Source organism: Gopherus evgoodei, chromosome 22 (genome assembly GCF_007399415.2).
Source record: "Gopherus evgoodei ecotype Sinaloan lineage chromosome 22, rGopEvg1_v1.p, whole genome shotgun sequence".
Taxonomy (NCBI): domain Eukaryota; kingdom Metazoa; phylum Chordata; order Testudines; family Testudinidae; genus Gopherus; species Gopherus evgoodei.
In genome coordinates this window covers 4,738,819-4,766,308 of record NC_044343.1, presented here as the reverse complement: position 1 = coordinate 4,766,308, position 27,490 = coordinate 4,738,819, and the positions used below count along the sequence as shown (strand labels likewise).

General features: G+C 58.6%; 1 protein-coding gene across 3 annotated transcripts; it reads right to left on the bottom strand.

Annotated features, from left to right (window-relative positions):
- Positions 1-82: 82 nt before the first annotated feature.
- CBARP (CACN subunit beta associated regulatory protein) lies at positions 83-27,490 on the bottom strand. 3 transcript variants are annotated; one of them, XM_030540692.1, is made up of 10 exons: positions 27,403-27,490; positions 16,998-17,070; positions 12,070-12,215; positions 10,181-10,242; positions 9,347-9,512; positions 8,860-9,034; positions 8,285-8,437; positions 7,239-7,446; positions 6,445-6,628; positions 83-5,031 (listed from the first exon to the last, which is right to left on the bottom strand). In XM_030540692.1, exons 1-10 carry the CDS (start codon positions 27,405-27,407, stop codon positions 3,903-3,905), a joined length of 2,301 nt encoding a protein of 766 aa, XP_030396552.1. In that variant the 5' UTR covers positions 27,408-27,490; the 3' UTR covers positions 83-3,902. The 3 variants fall into 3 exon arrangements, with proteins under 3 accessions (XP_030396552.1, XP_030396554.1, XP_030396553.1); XM_030540694.1 differs by having other exon boundaries at positions 8,860-8,953; XM_030540693.1 differs by lacking the exon at positions 27,403-27,490 and adding an exon at positions 17,483-17,587.

Sequence of the window (27,490 nt, the reverse complement as noted above, 5' to 3'; positions counted from 1 at the left end):
GTGGGACCAGCGGACCTTCCGCAGACATGCCTGTGGGAGGTCCACCGGAGCCGCCTTCCCGGCGACCGGCAGAGCACCCCCCGCGGCATGCTGCCCTGCTTGGGGCGGCGAAATGTCTAGAGCCGCCCCTGCAGGAGGTGGAGCATTGGCTTTCCCCTAAGGTCTAGCAATGCCCTCGGTTGGTCCCCAAATGCATATGGTGTCTCCAGCCCTGCCCGGCTCAGGAGCTCTCTGCTTCCTGCCAGGCCCAGGAGAGTCCAGGCCTGAGCCGGAGTAGACACACACCTCTCCTCTCTGGCTTCCTCCGTCGTGGAGAAGCCTGTAGCACAAGGCTGAGACTGGGTCTGTGCGGGGGTGGCTGTGGCAGGTGGGTCTCCCCGTTCAACCCGAGCTCCTGGAGCAGAATGCACCCCACTGGCCACTTGGTGCCGAAGGGAACACCCTGTGGCTGCTCTTGATGCCAAAGCTGCCCTGAGCCAGCTGTAGGGGGCAGTGGTGCTGCTGAATCCTTGAGGGCCTAGGGCTGTCCCCATATCAGGGATGGGGTTGCAGTGCAGCTGGTCCCTAAAAGCTGGGCCTGGCCCTCCCTGTACTTGCTCTTTGCAGGAATTCTGCTCATCTATCGTGCACCTTGCATGAGGGGCCTAGCGCAGCGGTTCTCAAACTGGGGGTCGTGACCCCGTTTTTAGGGGGTCGCCAGGGCTGGCCTTTAGACTTACTGGGGCTGACGCCCGAGCCACACTCCCTGGGGCGTTGGTCCTAGGCTTTGGCTTTGGCTTGCCCCTGTGCCCAGGGCCAACTTTGGCCCTGTCAGCGGGACCTGGGTGGGTTCAGGCTCCAGTCCCCCTGCCTGGGGTCATGCAGTAATTTTTGTTGTAAGAAGGGGGTTGTGGTGCAATAACCTTTAGAGAACCCCTGGTCTAGCACAATGTAAATAGTCCCCTCCCCCCCCCTTTGCAAGTTCTGGCCACCTGTGTGTCCTCCATCCTCCTGGAGGCGGAGAGCCCTTCTCTCCATGTGTTAATGCAATGGCTGAATTTAGGCTTCTGGTGCCTTTGCTGAATCCTGTCCCCACCCTCCACTTTCCCTCAGCAGCTACACTGCTAGTGCCCAGGGGTTGGTGCTGGGCACGTCCTGCCCATCTAGCTCCTGTTATGGTGCTCAGCAGTCACCAGCTTCTTGGAGAGGGTGGCCCCTTCCCCAGCCCAGGGGAGCTGGGCCCACAGTGGAGGGCCCTGCGTTCATCTCCAGCCCTGGAAGGAGCTGTCAGCCCCTGAGCCTCGCTGGGCTCCGTTCCAACAGTCAAAACGGGCTCTGCTAGGATGGGTCGGCCTTAGAAAGGCAGATTCAGCCACTACAGAGGCCTTGTGCGCCTAGGCCCAGGCCCCCATTGCAGGGATTGCTTCCGATGCTGGTGTTCTCTGCTCTGGAAGGGGTCGCAGGGAAGAGGGGACATGCATGCCCTAGTTTCTGCTGGCTGGAAGGGCCTGGGGTGCTCATCTAGTCTGAACCCCAGAGCATAGGCCAGAGCCCTGGTTCTGGCCCAGGAATTTGGGGTTGTGCTAAAATAGGTCTCGCGGAAGCAGCCCTCTCCTCAGATTTAAGGGGCCAGAGTTGCTGTGCCATCGTTCACTCCACAGCAGAACAGCCCCCACTTGGTAGTGGGGTAAATGACAGCAAGAGCAAATGGACCCTCCAGGCTGGAAAGTTCCAGGGACTCCAGCCCTGGGGAAGTCGCCTCAGGCAAGACTCACCCTCCTTCCTGTCAAAACCTGGCTCTTCAGTCCTAGCTCGAATGCCTCTGCCATCAGCTCCCTGCCCTGGGAGCCCATCGAGTGCCCCTCACGCTGCCCAGGAGGCCATTGGAGCATGGGCCATGTCATTTACAATGGCCCAACGAGGGGCTGGCCCTGGCCGCGTCTGGGGGGCTGGAGGAAGGCACTTAGGCAATAACAAAACGTGGCAAACTCTTGACACTTGGTCTTTCTTTATAGGTTTAAAAAGGCTGAGTTGTGGTTTCATGTTAGTGCTTTGGACAGACTCTGCAGAGGAACGACCCGGCTTCTTTGATCGCATGCAAGTGTCGAAGCGCAGCCGGGAACGGGGGTGACGAGAGCACCAAGGTGTATGAGGGGGATACACATGTGGCTGGCGTCTCCTCCCCACACACCCTGCCCTGCGCTGACCGAGTCTTAGGGATAATAAAGCTTTTTGCTTTTCATCCTTTGAGACATGAACTAAACCCAATAAAAAGCTGAACCCGCCCCTCGCAGAGCAGCAAATCCATCCAGTTCTATAAAAATCAATAAATAATAAATAAAGCCCATTGCTTTGCTCCCTGGGGGAGAATGGAGGGGAGCAGTTCAAGGGGCAGGGGGGGTTGACTTTCCAGGTATAAGGCTGCTGGGGGCAGAAGGGAAGTTAGGAGATCTGACTCCCCTTTGCCCCATCTTGCCACCACACCCCTGCCCCTAACCCCCAGGCATGCTAGCTCCAGGCCCTTCTCCCATTTGGACCCAGTAATATAGGGAGGGGGAGCTGGTTAGTTTTGGGGGGGAATGGGAAACAAGCATCCCCTCCGAGGAAGCAGTGACATCTGGGATAGGCTCTAGTTCCTGCCCCCTCATGGCACTGTATGGGTGTCTGTCCCACCCTCAATTTGGCACCTGGAGAACAAGATTTTTCTAGCAGCAGTTGCTGAAGGGCCTGTCCAATTGGAAGCCTCAGCTTCACCCCCACCCCTTCCTCCCCTATGGACCATCACCTCCTGGGCCCCCTCTCCAGCTGCTCCATGTACCTCCTTTCCCATAGGTCCTAGCACCAGAGCATCCAGCTTAGAGCCCATGAGCCCTGCCCTGGGTCAAGGTTTCCCCAGGGTGGAAGGAGGGAAGTGACTGGCACAAGGGGGCAGCACCTTTCCAGCCCTCAAACTCCCCCCCCCCCATGCTTTGCTGCCCCCAGCAACCTCCCTCCACGAGCAATTTTGTAGCTGCCCTCCCCCTCTTTCAGTGTGGACAAAATCAAAAGGAGGGGAAGGCCACCTGCCCAGGGTGGCTCTGTTGCCAGCTCGGGGGGGGGCTTGGCCCATCTCCCCTTTCCCTCCACTCCCAGCACCGTGGATCCCAGCCCCAGTCCCTTCTTTGCGAGGATGATTCCGGACAGAGACGTTATTGCTTGTAAAAAATCAGAGAGAGAGAGAGGAGGCTGGGGGGCGTGGGGTGTGCAGGGGAGGGGGCCGTGACCCAGGATTGGGGGGGTGTCATGTGCTACACAGCTGTACGGCGTGAGGTAAGAGTTTGGGGGTTATTAGTACAGGTTCCTTAAAACCAACCTGCTGGCCGTGCAAGAGTCGCCTGCTTTGGCAAACATTCTTCGCCTCTGTAACAACCCCTTCCGGCTGCCAGGCCTGCCTGGGGGTAGGGGCTGCTTCACGGGGGATTCCCCCACCCCTGGGGCAGGTGGGTCAGGGAGGATCTGTGCCCCCTGGAACCTACCCACACTGCAAAGTGTGTCTGGGTGGATCTGTGCCCCCCCGACCCTGGGGCAGGTACATCTGGGTGGATCTGTGCCCCCCAGGACCCCGCCCACATGGCGGGTACCTCTCCACAGATCTGTGCCCCTCAAAGCCCTTGAATGCAGTGGGTACATCCAAGTGGACCCCCCCACTCCAGACTCAAACAGGGTAGGCTGAGCCTGCCCCCAGCCCTGGATCATTCTAAGATGACGGGAACGTCCAGGCAGAGCCCGATCTCCTCGAATGGGGCACGTCTGTACAGGCAGATCCGTACCCCCCCGCCACCCTTCGAACGCCCTGAACGTGGTGGCACTGCCAGCTGTGGAAGGGGTTGTAGCCCTGAAGCCTGACTCAGTGGATGAGCGAGCTAGGTCTACTCCCCGGCCCCCTAGACGGGGCTATGGTCGGGAGAGGCCACGGCCACCAGACACTCCGGACTCTCTCTCGATTTTCTCAAGTTTCCGTACAGCCTGTCCTCGAGGCCCGCCATGATCTTGTCCATCAGCTCAGCCCCTAGGGGCTGGGGGACGCAGCCCGGGCCCTGGCCATTGCCAGGGCAGTCTTGGTCGTAGGGATCGGAAGCCAGCTTGGGGTCCCCAGCCAGTTCGGACGGCTCCTCCTCTATCACCTGGATCTTGGCATCAGCGTCGGCCACGGCGGAGCCGTCCCCAGCCTCGCCCGCCTCCTCGGCGCTGACGATGCGGAGCAGGGTGCCGTGGTAGCGACTGTCTGGTGGGTAGTTGAGGCTGTCTCCCCGGCGCAGCGGGGTCCGGTGGCGCTCCAGGGCGGGCGGGTAGCGCACGCCAGGGTCGCTGTACTGCTTGGAGCGCTGCCACTGCTTGCGCAGGTGGGTGCGGGAACGGTGCTTGGCACGCAGGGGCGAGTCGTCGAACTGCGGGTCGTGACGGACGAAGGCATTGAAGAGGGCGTCCGTCTTCTCATCGATGCTGTAGTCCCGTCGGGGCAGCGCATCCCGGGCTGGGAACATCTGCCCATAGGGGGACCAGGCCAGGGGGCTGTGGGGCAGCGGCCCCCCTACTGCCCCCTCTTCCTGCTCCTCTTCCTCAGGCTCGTGCCCCTCAAAGCTCTCGAAGATGGTGCCCTTGCGCCCAGCGCTGGTGAAGCAGATGCGCTTCTCTGAGGCCGTCTGGTCCTTGGGGCCCCCGTCCTCACCCGCCCGGCTCGGCGCCTCGATGGAGGCGTAGCCACTGTCCATCTGCAGCAGCTTGCGTGTGCCTGGCTCTGCTTCCGCGCTCTCCTGCCTGGGCCGGGCCCATGGCTGCTCATCCAGGGCCTCGGCTTCCTCCAGGGAAGAGGGGAGGCTGGGGATGCCTCCCCCAGCCGAGCAGACGCTGTCGCCCCCGTCGCTGCGCACGGAGTCCCGGTCGTTGCTCTGCTCGGACGAGGCATACAGCTCCAGGGAGGCCCGCAGGCTCCAGATGTCGTGGTAGATGGTCTGCTGCTCTGTGCTGGGCGCCTCGGGGACACTGCCCCCGCCCGCCTCTGCTGGCTCTAACCTGGGGGCAGAACCCACTAATGTTATAGCACAGGCAGGGCAGAGGGGCTGCCCTGGGAAGCAGCAGGCAGGCGCCGGACCAGCATTGAGCTGGCACCTTCCAGGGACATTTTCCTTTCTTACAATCCAACTGCAAGTCCTTGCAACCAGAAATTCCCACCCCTCTTGGTCCTCACACACCCACTACCAGCCCCCTTCCCCTCTGCCCCTATCCCCATCTCCCCCACCCCACCTTCCCCCCTCCCTCTCTGACCCTGCTGCCCCATCCAGGCCTAGACAGAGGATAAAGGTATTTCTCCAGCTGACCCTGGGGTTTAGGTGCAGCAGGAGACATCCCCAATCCCACATCTGTCCTGGCCTTGGCCTGGGGCAGGACTGACTCTCCACCACACAACTTCATGTGCCAACATTTACAGCCGGGCAAAGAGTGACCGTCTCTGCCCTGCTTGGCTCTGATGGCACTAAGAGCACCGGGGGCAGTCCCCCCGGAGGGAGGGTGGTGTCCGGCTCCATCCTCTTGCTGCCCACCCTGTGCTGGCCAGTGTCCCTTTCCTTGCCAAGCCTGTTCCCCTGCTCTGCACCCAGAATGACATCTCCCAGGCAGCTGCTGCCCCAGAGCTGCTGAGGGAGAATTCCAGGTCTCCCTGGGTGGATTGGGAGTCTCACTCAGACTTATGGGGGGGGTGGCTGTCATGGGGCGACACTGGCTCTTGAAGAAATAAGAGGCCAGTGCACCAGGTGGGCCATGCAAAGGGAGAGACACAGAGGCAGGCATGGGCAGATGGGAGGAGCAAAGCAAAGGGGGTGGTCTGTGCCCTCCCTGAGCTGCAGAATCAGAGCCAGGGGGCTGGCAAGGAGTCATGAGATTGGTCACTCTGAGGGTGATGGGCTGCAGGGAGGGGTGGGGGGGGCCCTGGAACAAGGGCAGAAAGGAACTGGGCACTGAGCGATGGGGGACTCTCAGGCGGGGGGAACCTGGAAGTGATGGCCCTGGAGAGGGTGTGTGGAAAATTGCAGTGTCTTCCTTTGCTTTACTGTGGGAAGTGGGAGAGCGATTCCAAAGTGAGCACTCTCCGACGATTGTACGTGCCTGTGAATAAAATATGCCCAGGGGTGCAACTTTGCATGGGACATTGCGAGACTGCGTGCTTGTTATGGCTGAAATGAGGGAAAAGGGAGGCAGGCGCTGCTGTCATGCCGGAAGGTGCCTGAAGTTTGGGGCGGGGGAGGCAGGAGCGCCCTATGACAGGGCCCTTCCAAAGGAGACTGTGAATGGGGGCTGAAATCTCTCTCCACCTATGACCTAGTTTTCTTGGGGTGGACATTGACATCTGGGAATGAGACCACCCATCCCACCCCCTGGGCTAGTGCCCCACCCCATCCATCCCTATCCCCTCTATCTATTGAAAAATACCTGCCGAGAGAGGGTGGGGGGCTGGAGGGGGATGGCAGGAAGGGCCCAGCCATGGGGCAGAAGGCTATGTCGTCTGTCCGGGCAATGTACTGGATGATGCCCGTCTGATGGGCATCTCTGTCCTCCTGCTCCATGCTCTCGCTCGCCGCCCGCTGCCTCTGGAACTGACGTCGCTTGGGTGAGCCTGAAAGGCAGACAAACGCAAGGGGGGGATGTTAGGGGGGAGCGCCAGGAGAGGGGAGGGGCTGGGGGCAGAAGCAAGGGGGACGTAATTACAAGGCAAAATGGTCTCTGGGTCATTTTTGCTGCGTTCGTTGGCCATTTCCAGGGATCACCTCACTGCTCTAATCCTACAGCCCCCACCCCGAGCACCTCCCGTGGCAAATATGGGGTTCGCGCCCTGAGCATGCTGGGTAACGGAGCCTGCCCAGGCTAACCACTCTGACCCCTCTGGACAGGGCCGATCTCCTCCCACTTGTTCACTCACCTTCAGTAATGTGCCAGGGACCCAGCTGGGGCAGATCAGAATTGGCCTCAGTGGAGTCTCTGCAGATTTATACCCACTGGAGATCTGGCTCTTGCTGTCCCCAGAGGGGCTGGGCAGATGGGCACAGAAGCGAGCAGCCCTGCCTCTGGGACTACCGGCCCCTGTGGCTGGCAGCCGCTGGGGAGAAGCCAAAGGCTCAGCGGGGCCACTGAGTTTGGATTCAACTGGGTGGGGGATGGGTGGCCCCTACCTCCGGGGTCCAGGACTGACCCTCACTCCCGCAAGGATTAGGGGGGAGGGCACCTACCTCTGGTGTCCAGGCTGGACGCCCGCTGGTTGCTCTCAATCTTCCACTTCTTGATCTTGAAGTAGGGGCTGGCGCCCTCGAGGCTGGCGTGACGCCGCAGGCGGGTGAAGAACTGCAGCACGGTGCCCTGGGGAGGGGGTGGTGGGGGCTCCCCGGGTCCGGCGCTGCCCGCTCCGGTGCCTTTCACACTCCTGGCGGCCCCTTCAAACTGGGAGCAGGGGAAGGGAGGGACAGCGGGAGGGGGGAGGAGTGACTCCTGGGGATGGGCACCGCAGAGAGCGATTGGAGGCGACGGGGCGGCAGGCAGCCATGCACGGCACAGCGGACACGCACAATGCCAGGGCTGCCTGGGCAGCCAGCCGTGAACAATGCCCTCAGAGCTCCCGCCTGCCCCGTCCCGCTCCCGGAGTGTGCTGAGTGCAGGAGTCTCCAACCCCGGACAGGCCTACAAAGGGGAGTGGGAGGCAGAGCCCACTGGTCTATTCCCAGGTCCCCTCGGCGCCAGCAAAGGGGTCTTAGCTCACCCTGCTGCAGAGCGAGGCTCCCCCAGTGTGTGTGGGGGAGTCCATACACTGCGATAAAGACTGGGATGGTCTCACAACCTTCAGGCTGCGGAGGGAGGGGGTTACCCCAACTAAAGCCCCTGCCTCCCAAAGACCATCAAAATGCTTAACTCTGTACATAACTATAGAAATGCAGCCACCTCTGGGGAGGGAGGGAGCCAGACAGTGCCCAGCACAACAGGCAGGGGGAGGGGGGGATCTGGCCAAGGGCTCCCCCACATGGTGCCAGAGGGGCATTGGCTTTTCCTGGGCTGGTTCCACGGTCGCCAGAGCTGGCCCTGCCTGGGATCCACAAACGAGGGGGGCGGCACCCGATGCTGGGCCTGCTAAGCCATCCCTCCAGGGCACGCCGAGTCTGCGTGGGGTGCAAAGGGGCTGAGAGAGTCCCCACCTCCACTACTTCCACCCTCCTCCCCCACTCCCCCAGCACCCACGGGTGCTGTGATCTCTCTCCCAGTCCGGGGGGGAAGGGGAGGCACTCACCGAAGGGCTCTCCCCAGAGGAGGAGGAGATGGATGGGCTGGCTTCGGCAAAGCTGGTGTCCACGGTGGAGTTGTAGGTGTCGCCAGGCAGGGCGGAACTGGGGCACATGGCGTGGGCGGTCAGGGCTGTCTGGGGCAGGGCGCCCCCTGGAGGCTGTGGGACAGAGACACAGAGAAACCACTGAGGGGTCAGAGGGCAGAAGCTGGGGTGGGACTGGGCTGTCTTTGTCTCCAAGGTGCCTCCTACCCCATGCCGGGAGAGGCCGTCTCTGCCCCCAGAGCCCCCCTCTCCTACACCCCCTGGGAGGGGCCCTCACTGCTCCTAGAGCCCCCACTCTCCTACCCCCGTGGGAAGAGCCTTCACTGCCTCCAGAGCCCCCCCTCTCTTGCCCCCACTGGACCCAGAGGCCCCCTTTCCTGTCCCTACTGGGAGGGGCCCTCACTGCCCCTAGAACCCTCCCTCTCCTGCCCCCACCGGGAGGGGCCCTCACTGCCCCTAGAACCTCCCCTCTCCTGCCCCCCAGGAGGGGCCCTCACTGCCCCTGGGGGCAGGTGCTGCCCGCAGCCCTGGCTCACCTGGAAGATGGCGAGGCCAGGCTTGGGCGGGGGCAGGCGGGGCGACATGGCCAGGCTGTTCTCGCTTGATTCACACTCGTGGATGGTGATGATCCTGAGGGCGGGTGGCGGGACGTGGAGGTGGGTCAGCCGGGCGTTCTTGAGATGGTGGAAATCCCCCTCGGTCAGCGTGTACCTGCCACGGGCACTGGGTGACGGGGAGTTGCCGGAGCCGGGCCCCTGCTCTCGTCCGTACCCCCACACCCCCTTACCCCAAACCTCACCCATGTCCCACCCCTTCCACTCCTCTCCTCCCCATCCCATCCCCACACCCTCCCCTCACCCCAACCCTGACCCATACCCCCACACCCCTTCCTCCCATGCCCATACCCCCAAACTCCCTTACCCCAAACCTGACCCATATCCCACCCCTTCCACTCCTCCCCTCCCCCAGCCTTTACCCCCTTCCTTTCCCCACTGCACCCCTCTTTCCTCCCCCGACCCATACCTCCTCCCCTTCTCTTGGGTCTTCTTGCTGTGCTCAAAGAGCGCGGCCTCGTTGAAGGAGACCCGGCGCCCAGTGGAGGAGCTGGACGAGAGGAAACGCTCCGTCTCCACATCCCGGTAGCTGGAGGCCGACAGGCAGTCTGGGTCGTCCACCTTGATGGTGATATCTGTGGAGAAGCAAGATGTGGAGAGAAGGGGGTGAGAGCCTGGCAGCCCCCAGCCCGCAGGGCAGAAGCAGCACAAGCTAGTGCCAACGGCTGGGAGGCTGGTGTGGGACATGGGCACCTGGGCTGAGATTGGGCAAACTCGCTTCACCCAGGGCACTCAAGCAGCCCATGAGCCAGCGCCCTCGGGTCCCAGCCAGCAGCGGGAGGGGACAGGCTCAGGATCTCCTGCCCCTGGCTATGGAAGCAGGCAGCGCTTGGGCAGGGGGTGTCGGCAGGGAATATACGTGCCTGGTCCGGCCCCTCCCGGCAGGGGCACTGCTCTACCATGGCGGGTATTTAGTAATAGCGCTAGGCAGCTGAATGGAGTGAACAGCCCCCATGGCTTGGCCGCGGCATTTGGGCTGCAAGGGGAGGCATGGAGGCCCCAGTGACTTTCGGATGGCAGCTCCTGGGACTCCCCACACCCTTGTCCTTCAGTGCCATGGGGGCAGCCAAAGCCTCCTACACCCCCACCCCCTGCAGCGAACAGCAGGTATATTTGCACGGGATGGGGGTTGAGATGTAGGGAAACGGTTACCATGACAACACATAGCCAGCCCTAGCAACCATCTCCTGCTGATCTCCATGGGCAGGGCTGGGGCCGGGCCAGCAGGCTGGGGGGCGCTCACCTTGCGGAGGCTGAGAGTCATCCAGGTAGGTGGTATTGGTTTTCTCAGGGTCATCACTGGCTCTGCAAAGAGAAGGGGAGAGACACATGCATGGGGAGGGACAGAGGAAGCAGGGCCCAGAGAGAGGAGGGGGCAAAGGATGGACAGAAAGGAGAGGAGACGGGTTATTCATTGTCCCCCAACCCACAAACCAATGGTGCCAGGGGCTGCTCTAGCATGCACACACAGGCAGGGAGCCGGACACGGGCCACGTGCCCTATTGGCAGGGGAGTGGGTGCGGTGCAGCACTTGGGCTGGTTTTGCACATTCACAGATTGGTGCACTTGGTACAGCTCCCACGCCAGTCTCTAGGACACATCCATGCTCCCACACCCATGCCAGTCCATACGGCGCACACCCCAACACCTCTGCTGGTCCATACCATGTGCAAAACCACCACCAGTCTGCACCGTGCACACATACCCCACTACCAGGCTGCACAGCAGCCCCAGACTGGTCCACACCAGGCCGTACAGTGTGCTGGTCTGTACATTGCACGCACATTCTGGTCTGTATGGCATACACCCCACACCAGCCCATATGGCACACACATGCACACCATGCTCCGGTCTATACAGGACACACACATCATGTATACATCACCATGCACAGGGTCTTAGGACTGGATTCTGGAGTCCAGCTGTCCCTGAGAGAGGCGGCTATTCTGGGGCATCTCACTTTGGCAACTCTGGGGGTCTCTCATTTTAGGAGCCAGTGGGAGATTCCAGGCCTTTGCTCAGGGATTTAATCTGTATTAGGAAAACCCGCTTGTCTCTGGGATGGCTGTGGTCCATGGGAACCAGGCTGGGACTGAGACATGGGGATCAGGTTGGATGTAGAGAACTGGAGTGCTGGGCTGGGTACAGGGTGCATGCCTGGGGGTGCTGGGTCAGGTGCAGAGCAGAAATGCAGGGGCACCTGGGTTGGGAACTGGATGCAGTGCAGGGGCACAGGTCCAGGATACTAGGCTGGGTGGATGCAGTGCAGGGGCACGAATCTGGGATGCTAGGCTGGGTGGATGCAGTGCAAGGGCACAGGTCCGGGATGCTAGACAGGGTGGATGCAGTGCAAGGGCACGGGTCCGGGATGCTAGGCTGGGTGGATGCAGTGCAGGGGCACGGGTCCGGGATGCTAGGCTGGGTGGATGCAGTGCAGGGGCACGGGTCCGGGATGCTAGGCTGGGTGGATGCAGTGCAGGGGCACGGGTCCGGGATGCTAGGCTGCGTGGATGCAGTGCAAGGGCGCGGGTCCGGGATGCTAGGCTGGGTGGATGCAGTGCAGGGGCACGGGTCTGGCATGCTAGGCTGGGTGGATGCAGTGCAGGGGCCCGGGTCTGGGATGCTAGGCTGGGTGGATGCAGTGCAAGGGCCCGGGTCCGGGATGCTAGGCTGGGTGGATGCAGTGCAGGGGCACAAGGGTGCCAGCTTGGGTGCAGGGATAGGCACTGGGCTCAATGGACGGCTCAGTATGGGGCTTGGTTTCAAGCCATTGGCAGCTGGGAGAGGTGCTTTCCCTGTCTCTCCCGCTCAGAGGCCAGGGCTGCTTGTCACTGGGCGAAACGGAGCTGCTAATCATGGGAATAAAATTCCTCTGCTCCACTGGCGTCTCTGCAGCCATGATGGATCCTGATCAGAAGCCCCTTCATTCACACAGTTTTATGGTAATGCTATTGCTGAACTCAGATGTTTGGCGCTGGACCAGTCACTATAGAGAAAATGGGATCTCAGCTACCAAGCTCCCAGCTACGCCAGTCCCAGCCTCTCCCAGCAGGGGGCACTGTAGGTACCAAGCAGACGGGCTCCGGGGGTTGTGGGTGGTGCAGCGCCTGGCAGAGCCCCCCAACCCCTTACCTGGAGTGCCTGCGGTCTGTCTCACAGCACTGGCGGCAGATAATCAGGATCCCGGACAGCAGCACCAGGGTCCCTCCAATGAAGATGGAGAGCAGCACAAGGAGCAGCACATACCCATCTTGCGTGTTCACCTCGCCGGGCACGGTCTGTGGGCAGAGCTGACTGAGCATGGGGCCGGCGCACTCCCACCGGCGGTGCAGGGGAGCCCAGCACAGGGGCTTTCCCTTGGGCTCAGGCAGGCACTCCCCAGTGGCTGCATGGGAAAGGCATTCATAGGCCTGGGGCATGCAAGGGTAGCAGGGCCCACGCTCTGACAGCTAGCACAGACAGCTCCTCGCCCCCTCTCCCCCCCAGCTGGGCAGCAGTGGGTGAAACACGCCTGTGGCACGAGCAGATGGCAGTGTGCAAGTGTGCGTGGAAGGGTTCATGGGGGCAGCTGGGAAGGCAGAGCAGGGCCCATCTCTGACAGTGTCCAGTCCTTGCTGGTCATGCATGGACCATTCTGCGCTGAGCTGCTTGCTGGAGGCATCTTCTTTCCCCAGGGGCTTAGAGGCTGCTTTATCCCACACACGCTTGGAAAGCTGATGCTTTTGCATTGGGAGAAGCCCAGTTTGCTCCACCACCGTCCCCCCCAGAACCTGGCATGTTTGCTCCATAGAGCAATGGCTGCTATTTCCCAGGGGTCTCATCCATTGATCCCTGCTCCGTGTCTCCCCCGCCCCCCAACCACTGGGCTGCAGCCAGCACACTCCTAGGAAACAGTGTCTCCTCCTGGGCCAAAGTCTCACCCCAGCCACGATCCTGGGAGCATTCACTTGACCTGACTTCACCCCAATGATCCCTACTGACCTCCCTTCTCTCCTTTGTCCCCACGTGCCCTCCTGGGAACAGAGTCTGGCTGGACCTCATCTGGGATCAGGACCGGCGCTAGGGTTTCTCGCACCCTAGGCGCATGGCCATTTCGCCGCCCCCCGCGCTGATCCCATGGCTCCAGTGAAGCTGCCGCAGTCATTCCTGCGGAGAGTCCTTTGGTCCGTGGCTCTGGTGGAGCTGCCGCAGGCATGCCTGCGGGAGGTCCACCGGAGCCACGTGAGCAGCCGACTGTCCGCAGGCATAACTGCGGCAGCTCCACCAGAGCCGTGGACCAGCGGGCGGCAGGTCAACCGGAGCCACCTGCCGCCCCCCCCAGCAAAATGCCGCCCCCCCGAATAATCCTGGTGCCCTAGGCGATTGCCTAGGCTGCCTAAATGATAGCGCTGGCCCTGCCTGGAAGGAGATTCCCTCCCATATCCTCTGGGCCCTAGCCAAGGACATGCATGCACTGAGGGCAGGCAGCATGCAGTGGGGTAGGGAGGGGCACATGGGCAGAAAGGCTAGAACTCAGCTGTCCTGACTGCCACCCCCCTGCTGCAACCACTAGATCACACTCTTCCCACAGAGCCAGAGCGGGGAATAGAACCCAGGAGTCCTGCATCCCAGACCAAGGCCATTAACCCTTAATCCAAACCCAGGGGGTAGGGGGACACTGGGTCTTCCCCCCATTCAGCCCATCCCTGCTGCGTGCCTCAGTTGGGGCATCTCTTCCTGGACGGAAGTGACAGCTGAGGTGCGGGGGGGTGGGAAAAGGGGGAGCGCTGGGGCTGTCAGGGGAGGGGAGGCTGAGGGGGTGGGGGAGAGGAATGTAACATTACATTGGTCAGGTGACAGGGGAGCATTTGCCATGGCAACGCATCGTGATGTCAGAAGGAAACCAAAGTCACGTGACTATTTTTTAATTCAGCTGGAAAATGGGATGATAACCAGCCACAGATAGAGCCTCAGCCGCGTGCCCCCTGCCCCCGGGAGCCACTCCCCTGGGCCGAGGGCAGTTGGTGGCAGCAGCGGGGGGAGGTTGGAGGGGGACCGGTAACTGAATCCCGGTGCTCTCAGGAGCAGACAGCTGAGGGTGACCCTGGCTATTCCTGTTGTCTTTCCAATCCTGACATTTGAGGGTTTCGCTGCTGCCCGGGGGACTCTGCGCAAGCTGGGCCAGGCTTAGCTTTCAATCAGCTGCCCTGGTGCAAGGGAGACTCTCGGGGGGACAAGGAATCACACATGGTATGGGTGAGGGGACACCGGCCTCCTGCCCAGCCAGCCTGACGCTCAAGCCCCTGCCCTGGCAGAGACGGGGAAAGGCATGATGGGATATTCATCCCATCTATCCATCCACCCCTCCCTCCCCCTACACACTCATCTGTGTATCCATGCACCACTTCCTCCTGCCACTCACCCACACGTCCCTACACATACCCCTCCCTCCCTCCCTCCCTCCCTCCCTCTGTCCATTCCCTCCCCCCACTTACCCACTCCTCCTTCCCTCGCTCTGTCCTCTCACATACCCACCCCACCCTCCCTTGGTCTGTCCCTCCCCTCACATGCCCACCCCTCCCTCAGTCCATCCCTCCCTCCACATACCCATCTGTGTATCCATCCAACCCTCCCTTCCCCAACACACCCATCTGTATAATCATCCCTCTACCCACCTGCCCATCTGCGTATCCATCCATCTCCCCGCATGCCCACCCCTCCCTCCCTCAGTCTGTCCCTCCCCCACCCACCCATGCATCCGTAGTGATAGACACACATCTATCTAGTTAAGCTCAAGGAACCCATCTGGGCCCAGCCCTCCTCCGTGGCTCCTGCAGAGTCATCTCCCCAGGGCCCAGCATGAAGGTGGATGACTCACGGACTTTGCTTGCAAGCTCTTAAACTCCCCGCTGCAGTCACTGAGCAGATGTCCACTGCTGAGTGGGCAGCTGCTGCTGCAGCTTCCCTTGTGCCTTACAGCCTCCGGCTCCCTCTCTCACTCGCCTGGCCCTGGGTATCTTCACCCCCATCATCTCTGCCTTGGCTCCACTGTCTTTCACTCCTCCCCCCAAGTCTCTCTCTCAGTGGCAGAGTCTGGCCTCTCCTCCCTCTTTCCCAGACCAGTCAGTGTCCCCAGTACCATGCGCCACCCACCTCCCAATCTGGCTACACAAATTCTTCCTGCCCTGGAAATGCCCACTTGCAGGTGGCACTCTGAGCTGGGCGGGAGCTGCTCTGTGACATGACACAGGCAGCCAACTGGCTTTCTCGGGCTTGCTCTGATGTCATGGCAGGGGAGTGCCCAATACCCTGGTGGGTGGGCCAGCCCTGGGAAGGGAAGGGTGGAAAAACCCTAGGGGCTCCGGCTGGATACAGAACATTGGAGCCCCCTCAAGATCTGAGCAGGGGCCGGACTCCAGCATAAGCTGGAATAGCCCCCTCATCTGGAGACCCCTGGCTGCTGCCTCGACTAACACTCATGTAAGACAGGCTCTGCTCTCAGCTACATCAGGGTCAATCTGGAGTGACCTCACTAAAATCATCAGAGCCAATCTGGATTTATTCTGATCAAAGACCAGGATCTGGTCTCCATGAGCACAGAGCAATTATTAGCAGCAAAGCAGGTGTAGAACACCCGATGTGGGGTGTTTCCATTCACAGCGTGACTTTGTGACCCAGCAGAGCTGACAAAACCATGCACAGAATCAATCCTTCCCCTGATCCCAGCCTTGGGGGTCTGTAAACCATTGGGGCAGCATGCCCAGTCCTTCATCAGAGTGATGACCGACATAGCCCAGGATGGAAGGTAGAAGGCTCAGCCCTGCAGTCCTTTCACCAGCAATGGCCATTGATTGTGGGATGTACCTGGGTGAGGTATTGTGGGCTGGGGGATTTTAAGCTTATTTTCCTCTTTACCTAAGCACCAGGCCATGGTGCAAGTGAGACTAACAGCAGGTACCAGAAGCAGGTAGAGATTGCCTCAGCTTGGTGCCATCCTCATACAGGGTAGGAGGGATGGTGTCCCTAGCCTCTGTTTGTCAGAAGCTGGGAATGAGCAACAGGGGATGGATCACTTGGTGATCATCTCTTCTGTTAATTCCCTCTGGAGTACCCGGCATCGGCCACTGACAGAAGACAGGATACTGGGCTAGATGGACCTTTGGGCTGACCCAGTTTGGCCGTTCTTATGAGGCTGAATCAGGGCCTTGGTATAGTGGGGGGGAGTTTTGCTATTAAGTTCTATGGATAGAGGGACATGGGAACTGCACCTGGCTAGACAGAAGGACAGAATCCCACTGCTTGGCCACTTCCGTCTGGTAGGACAGTACCCAGGGCATCACAGAAAGGCCCTCACTTCCCATAATGTACTAGGCCTATTGCACATGTGGGGGGGGGGGCGGGGAAGAGTTAAAGGGGTTCCTGACCCCTGTGGACAAATGCCTATCCAAGGCCCTGGAGCATGAACTTTGATTGTCATTTGGTGGCTTAGCTGCTGATGTTCCTATCAATCACCAAGTGACCTTGCCCTGTTTTCATAATCCTCCCCGAGTGTGTGACTCACTGACCCCCAGAGGAAGGGGTGTGTCTATCACGGACGGAGGAGCTTTGTTAAATGACCTGTCCCTTTCCCCCCATCCCACCCTCAAAGAATAATATCGACAGGTATCAAAACTCCCAGCCTGCTGCTGTCCCTGGGCCTTTTCTCTCCCATTGCTCTCAGACCCACACCCTGAGCAGCCGGCCCCACTTCATGTCAGCCAGAACTGCAAGGGAGCGATTTCTGCTGGGATGCCCATGGGAAGATCTGTCTCCCCCCTATTCCTGAGCACAAGAGGAAGATCCCCTCCAGCTTCCTGAGCAGCAAATCTTCCCAGGAGGTGCCGGGGAAAGACTGAGCTAAGCTGGGGGCTTTGGATGTCCTACCCAGCACTATTGCATGGATCTCAAACAGCTCAGACCTGGATCTCCTGCTTGGGAAAGAGGCAGGTGCAAAGACTCACATGGGGAGCCCAGTGCAAGGGGGGGCCAGGAGTGATGGGGGGAATCCAGCTCCCACCCCCACCCCCTCTTGGGGCACGTACCGTTGTGCTCTCGGTCGTGTTGTCCCAGGCAGTCAAGTCATTGCTCATGGTCTGTCCCAGCTGGAAAGTCCTCCTGGGAGTCGGGAAGAACAAGAGGCAGAAATGACACCCCGGGAACAAAAGAATGAAAATCCCGCACGTGGAGGCGAGAAGTGAAGGGAACGCGCTGGGGCTGGGCTGGGCAGGTCCGTCCCCGCCTCGCTCCGGATCTGATCCCGGTTCACCGCCCCCCGTTCACACGGGCTGGGGCGGCAGCACCAATCGCGGGGGGGCTCGGATGCTGCCGGTGTCCAGCCCCCGCCCCATCACACACACCGTCTCCTCCCTTTCCTTCACTTCCTCTCGGCTAGCGCCTGCCCAGGTAAATCGAATTAGAAAAGGAAGAATCGGATCCGAGGCGGATCGTCCGGAGGCTGGTAGGAGTCAGGGGGCTCCTAACACTGGGGTGTGATGGGGTCGGTTCCCTGCCCCCCAGTTCCTCTTGCCTGCTCCAGACCGCTGGGGGCTTTGCTCATCCTCTGCCCGGCAGGGAAGCCGCCAGCCCCTGTGCTCTGCAGGCTCCTGCGGCGCAGACACCGGCTCCCCTTCGCCTCCAGCCCCGGGGAATGAAGCCGTCCCCTCCCCACGCGGCTCCATGAGCTCACCCGCCCACCCAGCCGCTGCAAGCCGAGAGCCCTGACTCGAGCCCACGCGTGAAAGTGACTCCAGGTGGCGCTTAGTCCCGGCACCCTCCCCGGGGCTTGTGGGGTGGAGTTAAACAGGGCCTAAGGGCAAGGCCAGGGCGGGGGCATGTCTGGGGGCGGCAGGCACAGAGGCAGCTTGATGGGTTAAAGCCCGAGGGATGACGGGGGGGGGGGGGGGGGGGAGGAATGGATGGTGTGTATACGTTGAGGGAGGGGTGGATGGACATATGGGAATGAATGGATTTGGGGAAATCTGCCCCCACTCTGCCCTGGCTCCTCCCAGAGAGCAATCCGCCCTGTGGAGGGAGAGGAGATGCAGCATCTCACCGGTGAGTCCCTAGTAGCCAGCAGTTCCTTCAGCCAGTCTCACTGGTCCTGGGGCCACCTTTTTCCTTTTGGGATGGGAGCGAGATGTGCCATGGATAGCAGGTAGGTGGGGCCACACGCCCTTCCCAGGGCTGGAGTAGAACCCAGGAGTCCTGACACAGCCCCCCCCCTCCCCCCCAGGTGCTAACCACTAGATGACATGGCCTCCTCTCCTTTGTATGGGGCATACCAAGTTTCCCAGTTCTCTTTCATGTTTCATCCCCACATTGTCCCTGCAACTCTGCTCTACTCACACAAACAACAGCCTCCACAGCCCAGGGCCACCCAGAGGATTCAGGGGGACCTGCGGTCTTCAGCAGCGGGTCCCGCTTCAGCGGTAGGGGGGTCTTTCCGCCCCAGGGCAGAAGGACCCCACCGTCGAAGACCCAGAACAGAAGAAGCTCCAGGGGCCCAGGCCCCACGAGAGTTTTCTGGGGCCCCCGGAGTGAGTGAAGGACTCCACTCCAGGGGCCCCAAAAAACTCTCATGAGGGGCCCAGGGCCTGGGGCAAATTGCCCCACTTGCCCCCCACTCTGGGTAGACCTGCCACAGCCCAGGTATGGATGATCAAAGATTAAGATGAGTCACATGGTGAGGTCACCTCCTTATGCTCACACACAGCAACACACGGAAACACAACTCCCTCTCCAGTCTTGTCCGCACTTGGCTTTTTGCCCTGTGATAGACCCAGGCCAGTTGGGACCAGCAGAGCAGTCGATGGGAGATATACTGGCCTGTGAATAAGCAGTTTTCTGTTCCCTGAGTGACCAGAGCAGGGCCTGCTTCAGGCTAATGAGAACACCTGACTCCAATTAACCTGCTAAGAGTCAGGTAAAGCTGTTAAGCACCTGACTCTAATGAAGGCCCCTCTGATGCTATAAAAGGGCTCACTCTGCCCAGGCTAAGGGGAGCCAGAGGAGAAGTAGTGTGTGTAGGGAATAGGAGGTGGAGAGTGAGCAGGTTTAGTGCTGGAGGACTGAGAAGTACAAGTGTTATCAGACACCAGGAGGAAGGTCCTGTGGTGAGGACAAAGAAGGTGTTGGGAGGAGGCCATGGGGAAGTAGCCCAGGGAGTTGTAGCTGTCATGCAGCTGTTGCAAGAGGCACTCTAGACAGCTGCAATCCACAGGGCCCTGGGCTGGAACCCAGAGTAGAGGGCAGGTCTGGGTTCCCCCCAAACCTCCCAACTCCAGATCCAACACAGGAGGAATTGACCTGGACTATGGCTTCTACCAGAGGGAAAGGTGTCTGGGCTGTTTTGTGACCCACAGGGTGAATCTGTGAGTTGAGCAAATCTGCCAATAAATGCAGGACCCACCAAGGTAGAGGAGGAACTTTTGTCATGCTCCCCAATCAGCCTCCATTCCAGTTGCAGTGGCACCAGCCTTGGGAGGAGCCCTCCAGTAGACAAGGCGCTAGCATTTGAAACAACCTAGCCTGGTGCATGGAGCCCCATCATCTGCCCCCAGAGCCCTCTCTTCAGTAGGGGTCCCCTCAACACTACCATGAGCAAAGCTGAAACAGTGGGTGATTGTAGAACCACTCCAGCCATCTCTTGTCAGCTGCTCAGAAGGAAAGAACTGGATGGCTCAGAGTATCCATGATGGTCCATGGAGTTTTCATTTTCAGGTGTCCTGGTTTATAGCCATTCCGGCTCAGCAAAGGTGGGTAGTGTAAGGGAAAGGCTTTCAGGAGTCCCAGCTAGGAGAGGAAAACTGTCCGTGTGCTTCAGGTCCCAGCTTGGAACTTAGAACTGGGTTTGATTCCCACCAGTTCTGTGTGACTGTCGGAGAGTCACTGAATCTCCCTGGGCCTTAGCTGCCCTTGGTCTAGACACTGTGTCTGTCTGTGTGTGTGTACAGCACCTAACACAATAGAGTCTCCAGGAATAACCTCTCCAAAGCCCCCACTGCAAGGAGCACTGAGTGGAGAGCAGCTGTGGCAGCTGGACTCCACCTTCTGGGTCACAGCTGGGGCAATGGGTCAGCGGTATAGGCTGCCTCTCCGGAGAGTCACCCTCCAGTGCAGCTAGCCAGGCTGCTCTGGCTTGCACTGCAACTGGTTAAACTGAAGCACTGGCACTTTGCTTTTGCTGTCATCGCCATGAGGTTCCCAGGCAGTGTTTTAGCCACCACCCCACGGGCCTCTCCCGAGCCTGCAGCCAATGTTAAGAAAGAACATTGCAGTTAATTGCTGGATGGCGGCTTCTGAAGCGAACCAGACAACATTTCAGAAGGGAGAGGGGCACAGTAGCTTTCATGGCTGCCACCTGACTGTGATCTTGTGAGTTCTCATAAGCTAAGGAGAATCAGGCCTGTTCAGATCTGGAAGAGGAGAAACACAGTAGCCTCTTCTCCTGCTGTAGCTTGTAATTGTCAATGGATGTTGCTTGTATCCTAGAGCAGAGGAAGGGAGTGGTGGGAGTGACTCAGTACCAATAAGCGGTGCCCTTCTTCGAGTCAATGGGATATTGGTGCCCTCTTTAGGATCAGACTGGAAACTAAGATGTTCTGATTGCTCAGGGTCATTAAAGACTTGCTGATGCTTTCTACAAGCACAGGGGTGAGAGAACCTGGTTCAGTGGTTGCAGTTACATTCTGCCTCTCTAGTTTCTTGAAAGTGGATGTATAGTGTTGCTGTGTGCTGTTAACGTTCTATCCCAGAATGAGCTGCATTTCAGCGCACGAGCGGAGCCTGCTCTTGTTAAACTTCTGAGCATGCTGCAAAGTTAATTTTTTCTCTGGGATATTTGGTGGGTATGGTGGGGGTGGGACTTGAGGAGGGTATTTAGATGCCTGCTGGGAGGCAGGGATTGAATTGGATTTTGGGTGTTAAATTTGTACCTGAGCCTTCCTCCCTAGAGAGAACTGTCTTCTAACAATCAGCGCAGGCTTGAAACTCCCTCTCTCTGGGGCCACGGGTCTGTTTCATCGGCCATGAGGCCTGTTGCCAGGCACAGGAGTTTTCAAACCGCAGGACATTCTCCCCTCATCTCTGCTCTCCTCTGGTGACGGTCAGGGCTATTTGAAAATCCATTTGAAATCAGATCAGGAATAAAATATTCATCGAGCAGGTGGCAGTGTTTCCCCTCACATCTTTTGTGTGTCCTGTCTACTGGGACAGACTCTCTCTGAATGTCTGTGAAGCACCTGGGACAACGAGGCCCTCATCTTGAGTGGGTGTCCATGTGCTACTGTCATACAAATAGTAACAGTTAAAGAGGCAGATCTCTGACTTCAGGTAAAGCCAGATTGAGATTCTCTGCCACAGAGGCCTTTACCTCCCCTTGGACAACTCCATCATTGCACAGATGTTTAGGAACAGCTGGACCAGCTAGGCTGTGGTGATGTCCCACGGACAATCCTGGATATTTCAGAAGAAGTTATGCACCTATTTGTGTACCACTATGAGGAACAGGGGGGAAAAGGCCTCCCCAACCCAGCATCAGTATCTGTCTCTGCTACTTATCTGGTCTGTTACTATCACACCTGTGCTTTTCCCCCCCTCTAATGTACCTTCCCAGCCCTCACAAGGTAGGGTGGTGTTATCCCCATTGTACAGATAGGGAAACTGAGGCAACAAGAGGCTAAGAGACTTGTCCAGGGTCATACGTGGCATCTGTGGCAGAGCCAAGAATTGAACTGGGCTTCCCTCTGCTCTAGCCACTGGACCAACCTTTCTTCCACTAGCTGCTCTACTGTCAGGGGTTGGGTCTTTCCCATCTGCCTCTGTCCCCTCTCCCCCCAAGCATGGATGAGAGCACTTAGCCTGGAAGGGGGATCATGCAGGAGGAGTGCACATAAAGGTAGCAGCAGTTTAGCGAGTTTAAACAGCACCAATCTCTTAGCCAAGCAGTGCCACCAGCCAGGCACTGACTAGCCAGCAATGGGCCATCCTGGAGGGTGGCTGCTGTGCATCAAGGTCTGGCCTTTGAGCCTCTTGAGTCCAGCCCCAGTGCAGGAGGCCCCAGATCAGGGAGCTGCTCCTTCTTCCCCATCCCTGACCGGAGATGCACCCTGAGCCTAGCTCAGCAAGTTCCTCCCATGCCCCTAGGAGGGAAGATCCCAGATGCTTCCCACTCCCAGCTCTGAAAGCTGCTTCCAACTGCCCATATCATCATCCTGGTTAGTGCCGGGAGCTTCCAAGGGAAGGGTGGAGGGCTTGTGCCAGTGGGAGCATCTGCTCACTGTTCCCTTTTGGTACCCCCAGCACAGGGCTCTAGATTTCTGGGGAAGGGGCTGGCTGCCCTCCCATCCAACCCTGGGCTCCAGTTAACATAGTACTGAGTGGGATTGGTGAGATTTGGGCTTTCAGACTATGCTGGAGAATAAGATTCTCCCCAAAACCTGGGGTCCCCAGTGAAAGTGGATAGAGAAGGAGCTGGAGATCAGGGGCTGGAAAGAAAGGAAGAGAACAGAATGGAGGGTGAGGGAAGGATGAGGCTGAGACAGCAAAGCCAGTCCTATGGAGCATGCTAGGACAGGGCCTCCCTGCCTCAACTGGCCTGAGGTCACCCTGCCCAGGGCATCTTGAGCTGGTGCCAAACTCCCACCCCAATCCTAGTGGCAGCTGGGTCTGGGCTGGCCTGCCTCCCACTTCTCTTTGCAAATTGGGGAAGGGCTGGGGGCTGTGGTGACCAGGGAGGTGAAGGCAGATGAGAAGAATGTCAGGCCTGTTTTCCCCCCCATCATGGAGGAATTTGATCTCCATGGTGACAGAAAGGGGGAACAAGGCCGCCATTGTCTTGGCCCGGGCGCTGCAAGGAGACAGGTTCCTGGGCTGGCGCTGCCCGGGAGATGTTTGGCCCCAGATGAAAGGGGCCCGAGCAGGGGACGTGGCAAGAGGCCGCTTCACATTTGATGGAAACCCTGCTGCAGGGCCGGGGAGAGAAAGGAAGAGCTGGTGGGGCAAGAAGGGAGGAGGCTGGGGCTGGGGCTGGGCCAGGCCCAGCAAGCCTTTCGTGAGCAAATGGCTGCTGACCCCCTGCAAGCTGGGCTCTGGGGAACCCAAGGCGGGTGGGGATCCTCAGAGACACTCCAGCGTGCGGCATGGCTGGACTCCAGTCCCATTTGGATGATACATACAACGAGCTCTGGCCATCTCCTTCTCACTGTGTGTTTTTAACAAGCACATCACCAGGGTTTTGGGCATCAAAGCGTCTTTCTCCCCCCGCAACACATGGCTGCATGGGCAGCCCTCAGCCTGAAGCAGGGCAGGCCACCAAGACTGGCTGCAAGATGGGGCAGGGGATACATTGCCTGTCTGGAAGCCCTGGGGCTGAGCAAACCTCAAGTCCCTCCAGCATATCCCAGCTCTGGGCATCTCTTTGCAGAGGGCTGGATGGAGCTGCAGGAATGGGAGGAGGAGGATGGGGTAGAAGGAATGAAGGAGTCTGGTGCTTACTGACTGGAAGGGTTCTTTGTTTCCTGTGGCTGGCAAGGTTGGGGTATATTTGGCGACAGGCTCTCTCTGCAAAGTGCCATCAGTTCTGAGCTTCCATGAACACAGCACCAGTGGCCAGCACCCCTCTTTCAAAGGGGACCTTGCCCCAAGGCTCTGGCCACTCATGGTAATTAAATATCTCTCCCCATGTTTCTTGGGTGTTAGCCTCAGCATCCTGCTTAAATCCTACTCCTCTCAGTCCCCCGCTGGACAGACCCAGTATCCTTTGGATAGAGGATCTTCCAGCTCCTGAGCCAAACTGCCGTGGAGGCATGTCAGCCATTAACGCCCAGCCTGAATCTGGCTGCCTAGAATTCCAGCCAAGGATCCAGTAGCTCTTATCTGGCAGTGGCTCTCAAAGCACTTTACAAAGGAGGTCAGTATCGCTACCCTGATTTTTACAGGTGGGGAAACTGAGGCACGGAGTGGGCCCGTGACTTGCCCAAGGTTACCCAACTGGCCAGTGGCAGAGCCCATGACTCCAGCCTTTTGGTTGTTCCTATAGGGCTGAGGCCAGCTGGCAAGAGATGGGGTGGATTGAGTACGGAGATGAAGCTGTGGCTTTGGTGCTGGACTAAGACTCTGGAGATGTGGGTTCAGTTCCTACCCTGTGCACTTGTGGGAAAGTCACTTACTAGCTCCATGCCTCAGTTTCCCCACCTATGAAATGGGGATAATTCTGTCTAGTTTATTGAGCATGTCAGTTCTTCAGGGCAGGGACTGTCTCAAAACATTGTCTGTACAGCACCTAGCCACAGTTAGAGGCTACCATCGTGCAGATAATAATCCCACTCTGGGGCCTTCGTACACACCCACCATCTCTCTCCAAGGCTAACCCAGGTTTTGATAAACAGAAGTAAACATGCCATGGTGGGCTGCATCTGCTGTGGGAGCATCCTGCCAGCCAGGCAGCTGGCACTGTTTGATTCCCTATAATCCACCCCCGCCAGCACCTTGGATGGCTTCCTCTGCCAGCCTACAAAAACCCGTTTCATGCACAAAGCACCGTGTATGCAGCAAGCCAGCTGCCACCTCAGTTGGGCTCTCTGGGGACTGCATGGCAGCTGGGGTCTGGTTCCTAAGAGGACATAGGGTGGCACAAACCTCACTCCCCATCATCTTCAGGTGAGCATCAGTGCTGCGTTTATGAGACTGGTCTCCAAAACCAGGCCAATCCCCAGCAATGGGGCTTTAGAGGAGACACGCAAGGCCAGTGAGTTTGGGGTCTGCCTGTCATGGGTGGATCGATCCACCTACCTACTCTTGTAGCCTGGACAGCACAGTGCTTGTGCACCCATACCTCCATTGTAATGGGATCAAAAGGGGACACAACTCATATCCCGAAGCTCCCCATGTCTGGCAGCAGGGGGGCACTTCATAGCCTGCCCTCCCTCAGTAATGGCGCCACCCTGTACCAGCCTCAGGGCACTTAACACCCCCTATGAGGTGGGTGTGGGGAGCCTTCCTTCATCCCAGAGGCTGGTTCACCTGTCCAGTCTGCCTCTGAGACTGTGCTCAGAGGCAGGGGGGAAGATTCCTCAGTTCCTGTCCAGAGGCATCACATGCTAGTAGGGGTGTGAAATAACCCCAACCATGGACAGATCAAAGGGGGGGAGTCACAGACATGCAAATGCACGCACACATACCCACGCACACACCTTCGTGCTAGGAGGCTGATCCTGCCAGCTCTGAGCCATTTTGTGCCACCAGCCATGTTGCAGCTGGGGTTGCTTGGTCTGGTAGGAGAGCTGTGTGCAAGGGGTTCCCAGCAGAGCAGTTCAGGGCTTAAGAGGAGCAAAATTCCTTCCTGAGAACATGAGTATGAATGTAGGCGGGGGAGGGGTGTGTAAAGGAGGAGTGTGTGTGCGCACGTGGACACGTGCTTGTGGTGTGTGTGACAGGCAGTAAAGAGACAACATGCATGTGTGTAAGCATGTGTAGGGTGTGTCTATAATACGCGTGCATACTAAGTGTACTATGCAGGCAGATCTGTGTGTGTCCCTCTGAGTGTATTGTGTTAATGTGTGTAACATGAATGTGGAACTGCCTCCATGGCCTTCAGTGCATACTGTGAGATTGTGTGTGTCATATGCATGCAGATCTGTGTGTGTGTGTAGCGACTCTTTGTATTGTGTGTGATACACATGCTGATCTGAGTGCATATGTCCCTCTGTGCCTGCAGCTGAGTATGTATTCCTCTGTGTGCGGGTTTCTCTCGGTGTTAGCAAATGAATCCAACACATACAAATCTGTATTATTCTTATTTTTTACATTATGATTCCTGATAGGTTTTTACTTGCCATTTCATGTTTTTCTCCAGCTGGGACAGAGATATCCAGCTCAGCTGACACGGGGAATATAGGCGAAGACGTATTTGCCGTTTTTTGTTTTAACCAGCCCAAAATAACCGATTACGCTAATAAGGACAGGGGTGGACAGACTCATGTCACAGACCATTACAAATAATAAGCTGCTATTAGCGTCATGGCCAAAAGGGAAAGCGATCTCGCCTCCCTGGGGACAGGATTCAGAAATAGCATCTAGCTCAGAGAGGGGAAGGGGGGATAAGAAATAGCTCACGCTGAGGGGTGCTGGGAGCCATTGAACCAAACTGTGAACCCTGTATAGGATAGAAACCACGTCAAGCCAGGGGGTGCGGAGCCCCCCTACTTCCAGCACCTACATTCAGCCCACTCCCTGCCCGGCTGCTTCCTCTGTACTCCTGATTTCAGCAGATAGTGAAACATCCTCTCACCAGATGGCAAAAATCAATCGCGAAATGATGGGGCGGTTGAGCTGCCTCCTTGGTGCACAGTCTCCTTTCAAAGAGGTAATTTTTGAAAACAAGGCCGCTTCCCACCCACCCCCTCCCAGCTCGCCCCAGCAGGACCCCTGGAGGTTTTTTCTCTCCCCCCCCCCCGAAAAGCGATCGACTTCCATCTCTCTCTCTCACCCACCCACAGGGAAGTGACTGCATCACCCAGGCAGGGGACCAGTAGTAATACAATCAGCTGATCAGAATCTTAATCCATTAATTCTTCCAGCCACGCTCTCTCTTTTGACTGGGGCTTGGAGGGTTCCCCCCCCCCTTTAATGTATTAGTCTAAGGGACGCCTCGCCAGCTGCCTGTTAGGATGATGATGATGATGAAGAAGATGATGGCGGTCGGCACTAAACACTTCTGCACCTGGGTCTGGTCCCTCGGGCCCAGCGGTTAAACCCCTGGAGCTAACTCACCCTGGGCTCCGGGCCTGGAAGCACCCTGCGTAATAACCAAACACAGCCAGGGGCTCCGCTGCACCTTCGCCCCCCCGGCTGCTGTTTCTCGCCCCTCTTTAAGCTGTCTCAAGCCGAGTTGCTCCCTGTCCACCCCAGCTCCCGTGGGATACTTTTCCCCTCGCTGCTGTCACCCGGGATCTTTGCAAACGTGCCGCTCTGCTTTGTCTGGCGGTGGGCGAGAAGACCCCGCCTGGGCATTGTCAGTCAGATCCACCTGCTCGCGTTCCCTAGTGTGCACGGAAACCGGGTTCGCGTGCTGAGTGCGCCAGCCGCGCCCCCGCCCCCCTTTTAGGGTCACCCTCAAGTCCAATCAAGCTTTTAAAAGCGCGATCGCCAGAAGGAATAGCATGCAGCACCCTCCACCCCCCTCTGTAAACAACATCTCTGTCTGGTTACTCCCCCCCCCCCCCCGCCAGCACGAGAAGGCTCCGAAAATTCCTCAGCCGGGCAAGAGAGGATCCTGCTGCCTTTCCAATTGTTTTTAACTCTGTTTCGTCCACGGAAAGCGCCCGATGGTTGCAAGAGAGAGAAAAATCACAGTCTCGAGGCATCTCTGTTTGCAAAGACACCACCACGGCCTCAGCTTTGGCCGCGGGCCGGAATCCCGGCGGGGGGACGGGGTAGGGAGGCACTCACCTCATTGCAATTCATGGGCTCCATAGACGGGGAAAACCAATGAGCTCCCAACGATCCCCAGCACCTTAATTTTGATTTAAAAGCCAGA

Excerpts from the sequence above, each read along its gene's own strand:
- CBARP (XM_030540692.1), bottom strand. Across the intron at positions 7,447-8,284 it reads CCTCTGGGGAGAGCCCTTCG|TTTGAAGGGGCCGCCAGGAG; the intron begins GTGAGTGCCTCC and ends CCCTGCTCCCAG. Across the intron at positions 6,629-7,238 it reads GTCCAGCCTGGACACCAGAG|GCTCACCCAAGCGACGTCAG; the intron begins GTAGGTGCCCTC and ends TCTGCCTTTCAG.